The 16,338-nt window shown below is 51.2% G+C and overlaps 1 protein-coding gene and 1 long non-coding RNA gene across 5 annotated transcripts in view; one reads left to right on the top strand and one right to left on the bottom strand.

Moving 5' to 3' along the window:
• On the bottom strand, positions 1-16,330 carry C8H8orf58 (chromosome 8 C8orf58 homolog). Of its 4 annotated transcripts, none has more exons than XM_075556532.1 (7): positions 15,640-16,330; positions 14,098-14,594; positions 13,592-13,732; positions 13,341-13,458; positions 13,124-13,236; positions 12,881-12,987; positions 1-2,316 (listed from the first exon to the last, which is right to left on the bottom strand). In XM_075556532.1, exons 1-7 carry the CDS (start codon positions 15,686-15,688, stop codon positions 2,304-2,306), a joined length of 1,038 nt encoding a protein of 345 aa, XP_075412647.1. In that variant the 5' UTR covers positions 15,689-16,330; the 3' UTR covers positions 1-2,303. The 4 variants fall into 4 exon arrangements, with proteins under 4 accessions (XP_075412647.1, XP_075412648.1, XP_075412644.1 ...); XM_075556533.1 differs by having other exon boundaries at positions 8-2,316; positions 12,881-12,963; positions 15,640-15,965; XM_075556529.1 differs by lacking the exon at positions 1-2,316 and adding an exon at positions 10,556-12,386 and having other exon boundaries at positions 15,640-15,972.
• Positions 14,911-16,338, top strand: part of LOC142455032 (uncharacterized) — an 11,113-nt gene continuing 9,685 nt past the window's right edge. The window contains exon 1 of the long non-coding RNA XR_012785739.1: positions 14,911-15,417. This is a non-coding gene — a long non-coding RNA (uncharacterized LOC142455032). The remainder of the gene's footprint in view (positions 15,418-16,338) is intronic.

Below are 16,338 nucleotides of genomic sequence, written 5' to 3' on the forward strand. Positions count from 1 at the left end.
AGTGCAGGTCAGGTCCTCTCAGGGATGCAAGTAAGCTGGCCCTTCTCTCGCAGCCCCCTAGCCAGTGCGGCAGCTTTGTTCCCCTCTCCCAGCTACATTCCTGGAAGCCAGTTTGGTTTCTATCACTGCCACCAGCTCTGCCACAAGGCCTCTTCCAGGCCTCACTGTCTTCAGTGAGACAGCCTTTGACCCATGTCAGTTTAGAGGTTCCTCAGTTCCTCCCCCTATCCCTGCTTCTCCTTTTTCCTTCCCCCAAACTCTGCGGGGCTGACTACATAAATGGATAAGTGTGCTCCTGGTCAATTTAAAGGTATGTAGGCATTACATGAACATAGTCTGTAGTTGCTTCATGTGCACAGTATATTGACCAATCCCTGCACAGTACAGACTAATCACAGGACAAGCTACAGCTCAGGGGAGAACAAAAAGTGTAAAACCAGCTAGTTTACAACTCACCCAGGAAATGTCAGTCATTTGGGACAAGAGTAACCCTCTCTCTGAGGTAGAAAAACTGGGTATAGGAGACCTTTGAAAGTTGAAGGAGGGGAATGCCAGGGGAAGCCACTAACCCATTACCATCTGGTAGGCGCAACTGTACAGCGATAATAGGTAAAGATCATAGTAAAGTTAGACAGCATGAGAGAGAGAAGTATTTAAATAAATGGAGTCAGACACATTTCATGGTAGCATGCTCACCTCAGCCCCGCTTGGTGGTCCACCCAAATGGAGGGAGAGAATCTTTAATGCTAACCAAGGCTTTTATATTCTCTGGGGACATGCAAGCCCCCTAATTACAGGGAAAGACATACATCATAGCAAGGGGTTGTGCTATAGGTAATACAGCAATGGGAGGGAGTGATCTAGGGGTATCCACGCAATAGGAAGAGGAGGGATTGGGGTACACATGTGGCAAGATGGGCAGATCCTAGAGTCAGGATGGCAGCTTAACTTTGACCTGTTCTCTGGATCTCCATAGGAACCATTAGCAGTAGGGTTAAACCTCACCTACAGGAACCAAGCTAATGGTTGCAAGCTTCAGGGAGAAGTAATCCATTGTCTCTAGCAGCAGGGAGCAGGCCCACCCCTGTGGTGGGGGAAGACCACAGTCTGCCAGCAACTACCTTCAGGGAAGATGTCTATAAGCATCTGACCTCCCCCTTTTGTTTTATATATAAAACCCAAAAGCTACATGAGTGATATGGTTATTTTCTATACATTAAAAGCTGCCAAGACAAATCTTCATGATTCAATTAGTATAGCCAAAAATTCAGGCTTATAGAAACATTTAGAATCCTGGCCCTGGGATAAAGGTCCCCTTATGCTATTGGAGGAAGGTATGCGAGAGATTGGATACCGCGGCGGAAGAAATAGAGCCAAATAGGAATGTCTGCTTCGATAGGGAGAATGAATCAGCCATGTGCTCACGTTAAGGAAGCACAGCTTTAAGGGAGAAACTGGAAACAATAGACAACCGCAGGAACATGTACCTGGACCATATCTCCAACTACCAGAGTGGCGGTCTTCCAGCCATGGAATACTAGTCCCCAGATTCCCTCCGTACCAGTCAGGGAATGAGGCCCAGTTTTATTTCCCTCAGTGCTATTATCCCACATTTCCCCTTTCTGCATTACGTTTAAGATTTAATAGTGTCACGGAGGCAACATGGTCTCTCTTCATATCTCTCAGCTTCCTATAGAAGAGACATGAGACTGCAAACATCAAAAGTATGATGAATAAACAACACAGTCAGACTAGAACTTAAGCTATGTGAAATGCTTTCAACCCATGTGGGATCCAGCCTCTTTCTATGCCAACCACCACCTGCTTAATCACATCAGAGCCAAGAGATGCCTCAAGTCTGTCTTTGAATGTATAGAAACTATCCTTTTTAAGCTAATCAACATCCAATGAACTGTTTCCCTAAAACCTTTGCAAATGTTTCTTAATCATATCCCAATCATGCAATGTTACATTATACAGGTAAGGAGTTACACAGAAATTAGTTACATTCCAGTCACATTATAGCATTGACAAGTCCAAAATCTTGATCTTTCAGCAAAACAGTCTGTAGTAATAGTCCAGTCACTGTTGTATAAAATGTTCAGTTAAGATAGAGTCCCAGACTTTCTCTTAGACAGCATCAGCAATGGAAGAAATAGCTCAGCGGTCAGCAGTCGCCATTCTCAGGAATCTGTCAGGTCTTCTTGACGTTTTGAATAACTTCAGTAACAGGACAGGGGGGTCAGGTCACATATCAGCTTCCCTGCTTTCTTCTGGGCCTTGCTGGCTGAAGAAAAATCCACTTATCTCCTTTGCCTGTGAAAATATAAACAAATAGCCCCTCTCTTCAGACTGTCATTAACCTGCAAAAGGAATTATGATTAATATTGGGTAGCTTCTCCATCTCTTCCTTGTCCATCTTTCTCCAAACGTGGTTGTGTCCTTTTAAAGGGAGTCCATCAGCTTCATTCTGTAAAAACATAAATGCACAGCCCTTTCTCCAGGTAAATGGACCTGGACCCCAAACATGGTTTCCATCATCTTTGGATTTCTTAGGATCAATTTTCTCTGTAGAAGTGAAAATGTTGACCCATGGCCCTGCGGGGGACAGCACCAGAGACAGTGTGGGAATTGCGCCAGATCTGATCCCACCACACCGAGGCAAAGCACTGGGGGAGTGCAGCGGAACAGCAAGGGAATGGAGCGGCAAGGTCCCCAGGGAATGCTGAAAGTGGACTTTGGGGCCAGGGCGTGGTGCCCCAACAGACAGATGACTGGAAAACACTCCCAAGGCCAACAAACGATCCTTGAACTAACTACAAGCTTTTCTTTCTTGTTGCGTTCTTTTTTGTTCTTTGTCAATGGGTTGTTGTTGCTGTTTTGGTGTATATTGTTGCTTGGTTTTGCGCTGTCTTGTTTTCATGCATGTTATTATCTCCACAGGTCTGTCTAAATAAGATAGGCTGGATGAACAATCTGTAGGAGAAAAAAACAGGACCAACAGTTCTGGGGGGGGGGCATGGGATAGGGGGAGGTGGGGAGAAAGGAAGTGGTGTTAACAAACCCAGGGACAAGGGAACAACAAGTGATCCAAATCGGTGGTGAGGAGGGGGTGGGAGACCTGGTAGGGCATAATAAAGGGTAATGTAATCAAGATGAATTGCTGAAACCCAGGTGGGAACTGAGCATGATAGTGGGACAGGAGGAAAGTCAAGGGAAATAGAGGAAGAGCTGGGAGGCAAAGGGCATTTATAGAGGTCTAAATAAAGACATGTACATATGCAAATATATTTGTGTATGAGGCTGGGGAAACAAATCTATGTGCCTATATTTATAGGTTTAGTATTAAGGTAGCAGAAGGACATTGGGCCTCCACTCAAGTACTCCCTCAATGCAAGAATACTTTCTTCTATTAAATTGGCATTCTATGATGCTCACCTTCCCGACACAACTGCCGAAGACAAAGCAGGTGAATAAGCAAATGTGGTGAAGAAAGCTGATGGTGCCCAGCTATCAAAAGATATAGCGTCTGGGGTCTTAAAAGCTTGAGGGTAAACAAGCAGCCATGCAGCTCAGAAGCAACAAAGCCCACATGGAAGAACACACCAGCCTGTGTGATCATGAGGTGCCGAAGGGATCAGTTATCAGGCATCAAAGAACAAAAAATCATATCACTGAGTGCACACATCCAAGATACGATCGCTGAAGACAAATGTGTGCATAAGCAAATGTGGCGAAGAAAGCTGATGGTGCCTGCCTATCAAAAGGTATAGCGTCTGGGGTCTTAAAGGCTTGAAGGGGAACAAGCGGCCATCTAGCTCAGAAGCAACAAAACCCACATGGCAGAAGCACACCAGTCTGTGCAATCAGGAGGTGTCGAAGGGATCAGGTATAAGGCATCATCAGAACAAAAAAATCTTAGCATAGTGAATGAGGGGGGAGTACAGAGTGGAGACCCAATGGCCATTTGTCAGCCACTGGAGATCCCCTTGCAGAGGGTCTAGGGGAGGAGATGAGCCAGTCAAGGTGCGATGTAGCAACAATGAAAAATACAACTTTCCTCTAGTTCCTAAATGCTTCCACCCCCACTATCGTGCTCCTAATTCTACCTTCCAAGTTTGACTAGACCAGAGGATGTACACTGGTACAGATAAGAACTGGACACACAGGGAATCCAGGGTGGATGATCCCTTCAGGACCAGTGGTGTGAGTGGCAATACTGAGGGAGAGTGGGTTGGAAAGAGGGAATCGATTACAAGGATCTACATGTGACCTCCTCCCTGTGGGATGGACAGCAGAAAAGTAGGTGAAGGGAGACGTTGGACAGGGCAAGATATGACAAAATAATAATTTATAAATTACCAAGGGCTCATGAGGGAGGTGGAAGCGGGGAGGGAGGGGAAAAAATGACCTGATGCCAGGGACTTAATTGGAGAGCAAATGTTTTGAGAATGATGAGGGCAGTGAACATACAGATGTGCTTTACATAATTGATGTATGTATGGATTGTGATAAGAGTTGATGAGCCCCTAATAAAACTATTTTTTAAGTGAAAATGTGTTTATCTGCCCTAATTTTGTTACAAGCTTTTAATAAGGAGGAATTTTTTTGGTTAAAATGAACTTTGTCACACTATAAGATTCCTCTTCTCCCCCCTTGTGTTTTAACAATTTAGATTTCAAAGCACTGCTAGCACTTTCAGTTAACTGGCTAGGCTTTGAACCAGTAAAACTACTAGTTAGCTTTCATTGTTATGTAAATTTTTGCTCCCACCTCTCAGAGAATTAAGAGAGCTGTTGGGAGAATTTTTTATCATACTTTAAAAGACTGAAAAAATTCTTAATAAATTTGTTCAGCTGTTCTTGAAGTAACTTACCAAACAGTCATTTTTTTCCAAGCTTACTAATAAGGTTATAGCTTAATTAAGCCGTTTTGCCTTTCAGGATTCTCACACTATATGATTTTCCAATCTTGCAATAGTCTCTCTTGGTTAACTTCACTCATTCCTTCAATGCTGGATTTAGAGGAAGTTAATGGGAAGGTATTAGGCCCTAGTGAATTCCCTAAGGAAATGACCCCAAATTCAGGGTTTAAAAACCCTTTCCCTTCAATTTCTAATCCCATGTGGGGGGCGCTGTTGTTTCCCCACAACAGCATTCTAGAAGACCCCTTGATTTAAAGGGTTGTCAGATTTCTCAAGTATTCTTTCCTGACAGACATACATTTTTACTCTAGGAATGCAAGGAAGGAAAAATTTGCTTAAGCAATCTTCCTTTTCTATAAACCATGGTATATCAGAATTTATCACTACCTTAACTTTTTCATAATACTATTCAATCATTCCAGCAACAATCAGAACACCTTGAGAATTTAGATTAGATTTTCCTAATAAACATCCTATAGTTCTTTTAGGTAGCGGACCCCAAATACCGCTCTTAATTTCTGATTCAATTACAGCTTTTGGCTTTTCCTCACAACTCTGATTAAACCCAGTATCAATTTCAATTTCTTGAGTACTTACGTTAAAACTTCCTGATAAAAACTGTATTACTTTTTTCAATAAAAGGCTCTTGTTTTTTAGAATCAGCAAACTGCTGTGGGAGTTTCTGAGCCTTCTGTTGGTTAATCAGGGTTATAGCAGCCAGAACAGGGGCTGGGCTTTTGCCTGTTTGGCTAGGTTTGGTCTCCTGCTGTGAGATTGGGGGATACCTGCAGTTTCTCTTTAAGATCTTTTCTCTGGCAGGCAGACACCTTGCCTCCCATGTTCTGCTGGGTGGGGTCTGTATCAAGCTCCTTCCTCTATTATCTGAGCTCTGTTCAGGGGGGCTCGGAGCATGCCTCACTACACGTTTTTTGGCTGGACATTACTTCCAGGTAAATATCCTCTATTGCTAAACTTTGACTGACCATGCTGCCTGGTCTTGGCAAAAGGGACTCCATTTTGAATCCGGTGCCTTCAGCTTGGCTCTTAGAATTCACCTCTCATCGACCTTCCTCTCACTGACCTTCCCCCTCCCCTGCTCAACCCCAAACACCTGGAGCCAGCTCATCCTGAAGCCAGAATGTTTTCAGAAGATAAGCGCACCCCTCTCTACCCAACCTGGATGTATAGATAAAATTAACGAACTCTTCCCTGCTGAATCCCGGTGTGCACAGATCCTCCCCAGCTTTGATCCTTCCCAGCTGTGCCTGCCAGCAGGGGTATAAAAACACAGCCTAAATTCCCCAAGGCGTGGTTTCAAAGGCTCAATTCCCTGAGTTGCTGAATCTACCCACAAGCCTCCCAATAAAGCCTGCTTCTAAACTTTGCCAATTGGATCTTTGGTTCTGTTTCGCGCCCCAGAATTCCTTACATTCTTGGTGCCGAAACCCGGGATAGGGGTGCAGCTCCCCCCTCTTTTGGGGGTCCTCTGAGAGCCCCCCTATCTCCCCAGGACCTTCAGGCGCGGCACTTCGCTTCAACTCTCTAAAGCGCGCTCAAGACCAACTCGCAGCCCTGGTGAGTCTCCTTTGACTGCATTCCTTTGCATTCCTTTCCTCTCCTGACAAGCTTGGTTTCCGGTTTCTCCAGCTCCGCAAGAGTTTTCCCTTCCGAGAGAGACGTGGCCACACCACGTCTACGGAATTCTCCTTCCATAGACCCCAGGGGTCGCCGGAGAGTGATTGTCTTTGAGATGTCTTGTCAATCCCTCTCCCTCCCTCCTTTGCCGCCGTCCTAGGCAGGACTCACCAGGGACGCCTGGGCGCCTCCTGCCTAGACCCGCTCACCTGAAACCAGAAACCTTGCCTCTGCTTTCACTCCCGCTCGCTCTCCCCCACCCCTTTTCCGTTTCACATATAGCTTATTGCATCCTGATCTCCCCTGTACCTAGTGGCGCCTTTTCCAATATTTGTACTGTTCGTTATAATCCTAGCAGCAGCCGCTTCCAACAATTGGACCAGGTACCAGAGGTTGGACATAAGTCTGTTTTACTTTGCTTGGTGTCTTTTGTTCAGACTCCTGCAGCGTCTGTAACTCCCTCCTCCTTTTCCTTTCCTCCTTCCACTCCAAACTCACCATGGGGGCAGGACAATCCAAGATTGATCCCGCCACCCCGCTGGGCTGTCTCTTAAAAAACTTCTCTGGCCTGGGATATACCCAAACCTTGTGAAAGAAAAAGCTTGTTTTTCTCTCTCAAGTTACCTGGCCTCAATATCACCTTGATAATCAGTCTCATTGACCCCGACTGGTACTTTCGATTTCACAATTCTACAGGACCTGGACAATTACTATAGGAGGACTGGTAAGGATTCTGAAGTCCCCTATGTGCAGGCTTTTGGGGACTTGCGTTCCCCACTCCAACCCCAGCTCTGTAGCCACTGTTCCACCCATCAAATCCTCTTAGCGCAGGCCCCCCCAAACCAATACCCCCCCCCCCACTCTCGGGGAACTACCCAAACTCCTCAGCGTGCCGCTCCCACTGCCTTACCAGTCCCCTCCAGCCTCCTCGCCGCCTGACCTGTCATCAGAAAGCTCTCCCCTATCCTCTCCGATAGCTGCTCACACTCATTCCCACAGCCCTCCTGCTGCCCTCTGCCCACTGAGGGAAGTTGCAGGCCAGGAGGGACTCGTCTGGGTCCATGTTCCTTTTTCTTTGCAGGATCTACCACAAATAAAAACCTGTCTGGGCTCTTTTTCGGCAGATCCCTCTAAGTTTATTTTAAAATTTACCTATATTTCCCAAACGTATGATTTAACCTGGCATGACATCCAAGTAATCCTCGCTTCCACCCTGACCTCTGAGGAATACGCAAAGGTTACCAAGGCCGGACGCCAGATAACAGACAAAGACCACACCATTAATCCAGACGTCCCTCTGGGGGGCGCATGCCATCCCACTAGAGGACCCCGTTGGAATTATCAACCCGGCTGGGAGTCTGACCTCCCACATAGAAATCTCATGCTTAGGTATGTCCTCAGGGGCCTGGAAACGTCTCCAATAAAGTAGTTAATTATGACAAGCTAAAAAAAGTTACACAAAAGGCAGACGAAAACCCGGCTCTTTTCCTTAACTGCCTCCAGGAGGCAGTCACCAAATATATCCGTTTAGACCCAGGGTCTGAGAGCGGGGCTTCTATTTTAGCCTCCCACTTCATCTCTCAGTCAGCCCCTGACATCAGAAAGAAGCTGAAAAGGGCTGAGGAGGGCCCTGAGACCCCTATACAGGATCTGGTAAAAATGGCATTTAAAGTCTTTAACGCCCGAGAGGAGACGGCTGAGGCCACTCGCCAGGCGGGAGTCCAACAGATGGTTAGCCTCCATTCCCAAGCCCTGGTAGCAGCCCTAAGGCCTGCAGGCAATCCCGTCCATCGGCTGCGCTCCCCAGGGGAGTCAGCACCTATCGCCAGGAGCCTGCTCCAAATGTGGTCACGACAGCCACTGGGCAAAGGCTTACCCCAACCCCAAGCCTCCTACCAAACCATTCCCACTGTGCAAACGGCCAGGCCACTGGAAGTCGGACTGACCTACCCTGGCTCTGCCCCCGGGCTCAAAAAGCCGAGTCGCCAAAATCCAGGAAGCTCCGGGCACAGAGCTGCAAGGTATGGAGCTGCTGGGATTTATGGACTGAAAAGGCCCTGGCTCCTCGACTCCAGTAAACTCAGCCTGAATTCCCCAAGGCGCGGTTTCAAAGGCTCAATTCCCTGAGTTGCTGAATCTACCCGCAAGCCTCCCAATAAAGCCTGCTTCTAAACTTTGCCAATTGGATCTTTGGTTCTGTTTCACGCCCCAGAATTCCTTACACGTGCTCTCCCCAGTGACTACCTCTCCCAGCAGGGGCAAAATCCAGTTTCCTCTGACCTGGGTCTTTTCTGCTGTGAATTGTCCAGTTCTTTTGCAATATCTGCCTGAGTCTTTCTGGTAATGTCCCTCTGCACCACATGTAAAGCATCTCCCTTTAGGTTTGGTGAAACTTGCCCAAGCAGCAGCCATGAGGTTGGCCCTGTGCTCATCTGTCCCTACATCTCTGCATAACCTGATATAATCTAACAGCATATTCTGTCCCTTGAAAGGGCGTATGGCAGCCTGACACATCGTATTCAAGTTCTCAAATGCTAATGTAAGAATAAGATTATCCACTGCCCCTTTGTCCACTATGTTCTTCAGGACAGCATCCTGCATATAAAATCTATATAAGGCTCATCGTTCCTTTGCTTTACTGTCTTGTAACTTGGCCTACTGCTTCCTGTTATTTTCTCCTAGGCCTTAAGACAGACTGCCCGTACCTGTGCAAAAGTCTGTTCATCGAAGTTTAATTGTGCCTCAATTGTGATATAATTCTCATCTCTTAGCAGCTGATGAACCCCTATATCTATGCCCTCTTCTGCATTTTTGCATGCTCGTGCAAGGGCTGCTTTGTTCCATAGCATCTGATATTGCAAAGATTCTAAAGGGGAAGAGCGCACTTTCATCAAAGATTTCCAGTCTGCCGGGATCCAATATTCCATATCTGCCATATTCTTGACCATACCAATTACAAATGGCGAATCTGGACCATAACTAGATACTGCTTGCTTGAGATCTTTCAGTAGCTTAAAGGGAAAGGCAGTACATCACCTTTCTTGATTCCCTTTGGGGTGCTGCTCATCAATCTTCCTGTCTATAATTCTAATGGGATAAGCCATTTTGAATTCTAAATCTGCTTCTTAAGCGATACTCTTTTCCACCCAGGAGAGCAAAGGTGTCTTCCTACTCCCTCTTTGCTTCTCACTTTCTAAGCATTTTCTAGGTTAAATCTATTTGCATTTCTTTGGATCGAATATCTCCTCCAGCACTGGCTTGCTTGATAGTATTGTGATTCCCTGCGCTATATTCTGGCAGGGCAGATGCTTCTACTCTATCTCCTGATTCAAACTTCGTTTTCCTAGCTACACCTAAAATCTTCTCATCAGCCTGAAATTCATTCTGCCTGCTTCTCACCTGACTCAAGTCTGCGTAGCTTAGAGGTTTCTCACTACTCTGCTGGTCTTGATCCTTTGCTTTCTCACCCTGCAGAGGCTCCAACACTAGTTTAATCTGCACCCACAGCTTCCAGGCCTCCATGGGTATGCTTTGAGTTTCCCTGTGAGCTTTTCTTAAGTTAATGGCTACTGTATCCCAGATCTCCATATCAAAGGTTCCTGACTCCAGAAAAGGATTAAATTTCTTTACCACTTGAAGAAACTGTTTCATTCTCTTATTTGTTACCACTACATTTTGTTTCTTCAAGAGGTGGCAAAGAGTGACACCATACTCTGTATCTTTGCTCTTTGCATGATCCATATCTCACTCTAAAAAAATTCACTTAAACTTAAAAAAAAAAAGTCCCAATTCACCCTCATTGTCCGATGAGGCTGTACAATTGTTACACGGGACATAGCTCAAAAGAGTTCTTTACCTAAGAGGCCCCATGTAATGGGCACCATATGCCAGGGGAAGCCAGCCCCTAACACATCAATTGTACAGTGATAATAAGTAAAGATCATAGTAAAGTTAGAGAGCATGAGAGAAGTTTTTAAATAAATGGAGTCAGACACATTTCATGGTAGCATGCTCATCTCAGCCCCGCTTGGTGGTCTACCCAAGTGGAGGGAGAGAATCTTTAATGCTAACCAAGGCTTTTATATTTTCTGGGGACATGCAAGCCCCCTAATTACAGGGGAAGACATACGTCACAGCAAGGGGTTGTGCTACAGGTAATACAGCAATGAGAGGGGGTGATCTAGGGGGATCCATGCAATAGGAAGAGGAGAAATTGGGGGTACACAATGACAAGATGGGCGGATCCTAGAGTCAGGATGGCAGCTGGATCTCCATAGGAACCATGAGCAGTAGGGTGTAAACCCCACCTTCAGGAACCAAGCTAATGGTTGCAAGCTTCAGGGAGAAGTAATCCATTGTCCCCAGCAGCAGGGAGCAGGCCCACCCCTGTGGTGTGGGGAGACAGCAGTCTGGCAGTAACTGCCTTCAGGGAAGATGTCTGTAAGCATCTGACCTCCCCCACAGGAGAAAAAATATCTCTCAAGCTGTTTGTTTCCAAAACATAAAGGGACAAGTCTCAGGAGTAAGTGCCCATATTTCTAGGTATAAAACAGAAGAGATCTCAATGAAATGACTCTTTCACTGGCCATTTTTAGTCCCTGGGAGCAATCCCAGTCCATTTCCCCTCTCACCTTGGCAGTGTACCCCCAGCCCTCTTCCCCTTTCCTGTGTACTTCACAGTTCACAAAGGACTTTAGAATCTCATGTAGGCATCATCATAAGCCTGTGAGGTAGGTAGGGCAAGCATCATCGTCCCGTTTGGAACGTTATAAAAACAAAAGAAAAGTTAAAGGGCTTTCTCAAACTCGGGTGGCATGATAGGTAACATGTTGGGCTGCTAACCACAAGGTTGGCAGTTCGAATCCACCAGCCTCGCCGCAGGAGAAAGATGAGACTTTCTGCTCCAGTAAAGATCTACAGTCTTGGGAACCCAAAGGGGGTAGTTCTGCTGTCCTATAGGGTCTCGGTGAATCGGAATCGACTTGATGGCAGTGAGTTTTGGTTTGAGCTTCTGGTTTGGGCTTTGACGTGTAAAAGCTAGCAGGGAACAGAGCAGCTGAGAAATGACCTTGACGGTATTCTTGAAGGTGCCTCCTTGGTCTGCTGATCCCAGGCCTGCCATTCCTAGTGCCGTCTTCAGGGCGGCTGCTCCAGGGACCAGACCCTAACAGAGGCTTCCCAGTAGCACTGTGCTTGGGGAAAGCAGGAACCCATGTGGATAAGCAACTGCTTACAGGCAGTTCCATCCTTCTGCACGCAGATGACCTCGCCCAGAAGCCACCTTTACCAGTTCTGGAGGGTGCTTATTACCCAGAGGGATGGCTGGATCCAGCCAGCTCCTAATACTGCTGGCCACAGCTAATGGGCATAGACTTATCCATAAATACACATCAGTAACATGGCATGGGCACTTGAGAAATAAGTTAGTTCACATTGTAGAAGCCCAGGGATTTCTGGCAAGCAGGGAGGAGCCTGAGACTTGTCACACTGGGGGACTCTCGGGGGACTGAGTCCCTACTGCCAGGCTGCTCTGAGGAGGAAGACTCAGCCCCTAGCTTCAGAGAAGGGCCAGGGTCACAGCTTCACCCCGTGGAGAAGAGAAGCAGCCACAGGGGTGGATGTCTAGGGCAGAGACTTCCCTGCCCCCCACCCCCACCCAGTGCCCTACACCCCACGCCCCCTCCCCCTAAGGGTCACACCCTGCAGGAGCTAGGCTTAGCAGACAGAAAGGTTTTTGGCTCGTTGTTTCCTAACTACTAGTGAAGGCATGAAAGTCTTCCGGCGGGGATGACACTGAGACCTTTCTGGGAGATCCCTGGACTCAATCCTGTGACAAATGAAAAGAAAGCTCAGAGCTAGGAGGGGGACACAAAGGGAGCCAAGGAGCACAGTGCAGGGCTTAGCTGCTCTGGGGAGACCCAGGCAGGGTTCTTCCCTGTGCAGAAGCTCTGGCAGATTCTCATAGCAGGGTGGACTCCCCCCAGACCAATCCCCAGTCTATGCCCCTCCCACCCCACTCCTTTAGCTCCCTGCCTATGGGGGCTGGCCAGTGTGTCAGCGTGGAGGGGCTAGGCCTTGCAGGGCCTGGGCTGAGTAGCTCACCCATATTCTGGTCCTGGCTCTGCCTCTGCCACAGCCTCCACTGACTTTGTGGCCTGGGAAAGTGGCTTCCCTCCACTGTCTCACCCCCACCCTGGCCCCCTTTCAACCACTTGTGTCTCTCCTCTGGCTTCCCTTCCTAGACTGTCATTCCGGGTTCCTAGGGCCAGTCAGCTCCCTATAGGGCAGTATAATCCAACACCCTAAGCTCACCCAACTCACCTGGGGTCAGGGCCAGCCGAAGGGACAGGGGGCTCAGGATGTCGAGAGCTTCTCCAGAAGATCCGGTTGAGCAGGACCTTGACCTTGCCCCAGGGGGAGAGATCCAGCTAAGGGGGTGGGAAAGGGGAGCTTCCCCTACATCAGCTCCTAGAGGCAGCTCTCCTCCCCACCTGCTCCAGGTAGGAATGCTGCCATCTTCCCCACGTTTCTGGACTTAGAGGTGTCCACACGTACCCCACCTACCTTGTGTCCCTGGGAGGGTGGGAAGGTGTGAGCTGGCACCTCTGAGGCTTCGGACAGGTGGGCGAGGTTGGTGCCAGACACTCCAACTTTGGGGGATGAAGTTGCCTTTGCCCCTTCAGAAGGAGAGTTGGGTCACCCAGGGCCACAACCCAGCAGCCACGGCATCAGGGAGCTGAGCAAGCGAGGCACAGGGGCAGGGAGACACAGTGGCCCTCACCTGCATCCTTTGTCTGGCTTGGCAGGTCCCAAGGCGGTGCCTGTGCCTCATTGCTGGGGACAGGGGATGGTGAGAGTGAAGGAGCCAGGGCAGGTGACTCCTCTCCAGGGTCCTGTGACTAAGAGGGACAGACAACCAGGACATCACTAGAGGGCGGAGGCTGTGCAAAGGGAGCCATGAGGCTCAGTCTTGCCAGGCTGGCTCCTCTGCCTCCACCAGGGCAGGGCCTGCCCACCCTGTGGCTCACTCACCGCTGTGGGCCTGTGGGTCTGTAGCTGCAGATGGAGCTGTTGGAGCCTGGCCATTTGCTCCAGCACTAGGCACAGGTGTTCTAGGTAGCGGAGACCCTGTCCTGGGAGGCTGGTCCAGACTTCAGGCTCCAGGGCCCTCACCTGTGGGCCACGGTGACAGGGAAGTCCCCTGAATTCACCTGGACTCACCCTAGCAGCCAACTTGCTCACTCAGCAGATGGGTGCAGAGCAGGCAGTGGGAAGGAGGAGCCTGCATGGTCCCAGAATCCAGGCAGCATCCAAACCTGCTCACCTCCCCTGCGGGTGGGGGGTGGCTACAGGCAGCGAGTGGAGTGAGGGGCACAAGCTGGGACAGACACAACCCATCAATTAGGGACAAGGAATGCCCCGCCCCCCCCCAGGGTGCTCCAGGGGTCCCCACTGGACTGAGAGAGCTAGAGGGAGCAGGGAGCGGCAGGTGCGGTGTCCCTTGGCCCCAGCCATGCCAGACCTGAAATAGCACTCACCCCCTCTGCTGCCTCCAGGCCCGTTTCTGACTCAGTGGTCTCCTGCTCAGCGGCTCCCAAAGCAGGCAGCTCACAAGCAGGCTCGCTTGGCAGCTGCAGGGGGTGGTGCTGTCTGGACCAGCTGGCCCGGCAAGAAGGGTGGCGGCGGGAGCGCTCCAGGACCTGCTCCAGCGTTCGACTGGCTAGAAGCCTGCCGAGCTGGGCGGGGGGCTCCACGAGGGCGGGGGCCTCGGAACTTCCTGAAGGATCAAAGTCCAGAGAGTCCAGAGACAGGCCCGGGGAGGTGACCAGGGAGCTATCTCCAACCGCCATCTCCACTCCCGAGTCTCGGGAGGCGAGTTTCAGAAGTGGCACCCGCCTCCCAGGGGCCCTCAGCTGGGCCTCCGCGTTCCAGGGCTCCGGCGGGGAAGCGCCACCGGCTGCGTCCGGGATCCTTCGGTACGTGCTGCTGACTCCCAGCACGACACACCCGCGCGCCGGGTCCTCCGCCGCCCTATCTGCAAGGAGAGTCAGTATCAGGCTGCGCGGCCGCCCCAACCCCCAGCATTCCTGGGAGGAGTGGCCCAGGTGAGCTGTGAAGGGCGGCGCCTGGACAACCACAGCCTCGCCAAGGTGTCACCGGGCTCTGCCTGGAAGACGGCTTCCCTGGACATCAGACAGCGAACTGGTTCAGACCCCGCACCAGCTCCCGCCTGCAGTGGCCCAGCTGCCTTTCTTCCCGGGAGAACCTGGTCGGGCTGAGACCTTCACATCATGGGGGGGGCGGGGCACGCAGGCTGTTCTGCAGCCCCACCCCCCACCCCACGGGGAGCGGCCCACCAGGATGCTAGATCACGGCTCTCCCGGGCTTCTAGGGGTCAGGGATTAACTATAAGCAGCAGTAATGAGGCGCGAGGCTCCGTTCTCTTCCGTGGAATAATCGTGAAGGTTTGGCGGGGCGCTAAATGAAACTGCTAAGTGTTAGAAAGGGCACTGGAAGGGAACGGATGCTCGTGGTCAGCATCACCCCCGTGGGCCTTCCTTCTGCTGGTCCCACTTGGAGTGATGGGTCCGGGCCATGGAATTCACGGCCCAGGCCTTCCAGGCAGCGGTGGCGGGTGGAACCTCACTCCTGCAGGGCGGGCAGGCCCTCTCTGGAAAGGGGTCTGACCCAGAGGGGGCTTTCAGGGCTGCAGGGGGAGGGGGGAAGTTCAGAACGGGAAGGAAGTGGACCCAGAGGAAGTGGGGTGGAGGTGGTGGCCAGTTAGGCGCCCAAACCTCCGAGGGTCTGCGCTGCGCATGGCGTCCTCAAAGTAACCACCGCACCCCTCAAGCTGAAAGGTAGGCGCCTCCCGGGTGGGTGTGTCTGGCCCAAGGGGGGTAAGGAGGGGCTGCCCCGTGCGCGCCCCGGTGAGAGCGTGAGAGTTGGCTTCAGGAAAGGAGCTCCCCCAGGGACTGGGGACACAGGCGGGTCGGCAAAGGTCCGGAGCTGGGAGATCGGGTCTGCGGTGCCCTAAGCCCCCAATGCGACCCTGGCCGGAGCTGGGGGCGGGGGCGACTCACCCGGGCCGCCGCGCGGCTCCACCGCGAAGACCCGCCGCCGGCCCAGCATAGCCCAGCTCCCGGCCCCCACGCGGCCACTGCCCCGCGACAGAGCGGCTGGCCGCGTCCCCCGTCGGTCCTGGGTCGGCCGAGTTCCCCAGTCGGGACCCCGATGGGCGCGGCCCCCGGACCCTCCCAGACAGGGCGGGGCCGGCGGGCGGGCTGGGCGCCGGGGAGGCGGGGGTGGGGGGGTGCTCCGAGGGGCGAGGCTATGGAGCCCACGCGGGGCGAGGGCCTCAGAGGCACGGGCCTTTGCAGACCTGCTCGTGCCCCTCCCAAATAAGAGCCCCAACCCGCTGTGCCCACGCCCACCCCTGCAGCTCTGGGGGTGCAGTGCGGAGCCACACCCCCCGCGTCTGTTTTCCTGCCGCCCAAACGGAGCCTGGGGGAGGGCTGGCCAGGAGCCCGGAAGGAAACGGAGCCCCCAGTGTGGCTGGGGAAGCGCGTGGACCGGGGCCGGACGCGACCTCCCAGAGTTCCCAGCTGTGTGATGAGGACAGTCACTCCACTCCTCAAAACCGGGGGCGGGGAAGGCGGGAAATGGTTCCCGCCGACCCCCCACCTCTATTTCTGAGGTCGTGGAGTCCAGGGAGGGAGAACACGCCAAACCCACCTCGCCGACCCGACGCCTATTCAAAGCGACCCCTGAGGGGGAAGGGG

The sequence above is a fragment of the Tenrec ecaudatus genome, chromosome 8, assembly GCF_050624435.1.
Source record: "Tenrec ecaudatus isolate mTenEca1 chromosome 8, mTenEca1.hap1, whole genome shotgun sequence".
Lineage (NCBI taxonomy): Eukaryota > Metazoa > Chordata > Mammalia > Afrosoricida > Tenrecidae > Tenrec > Tenrec ecaudatus.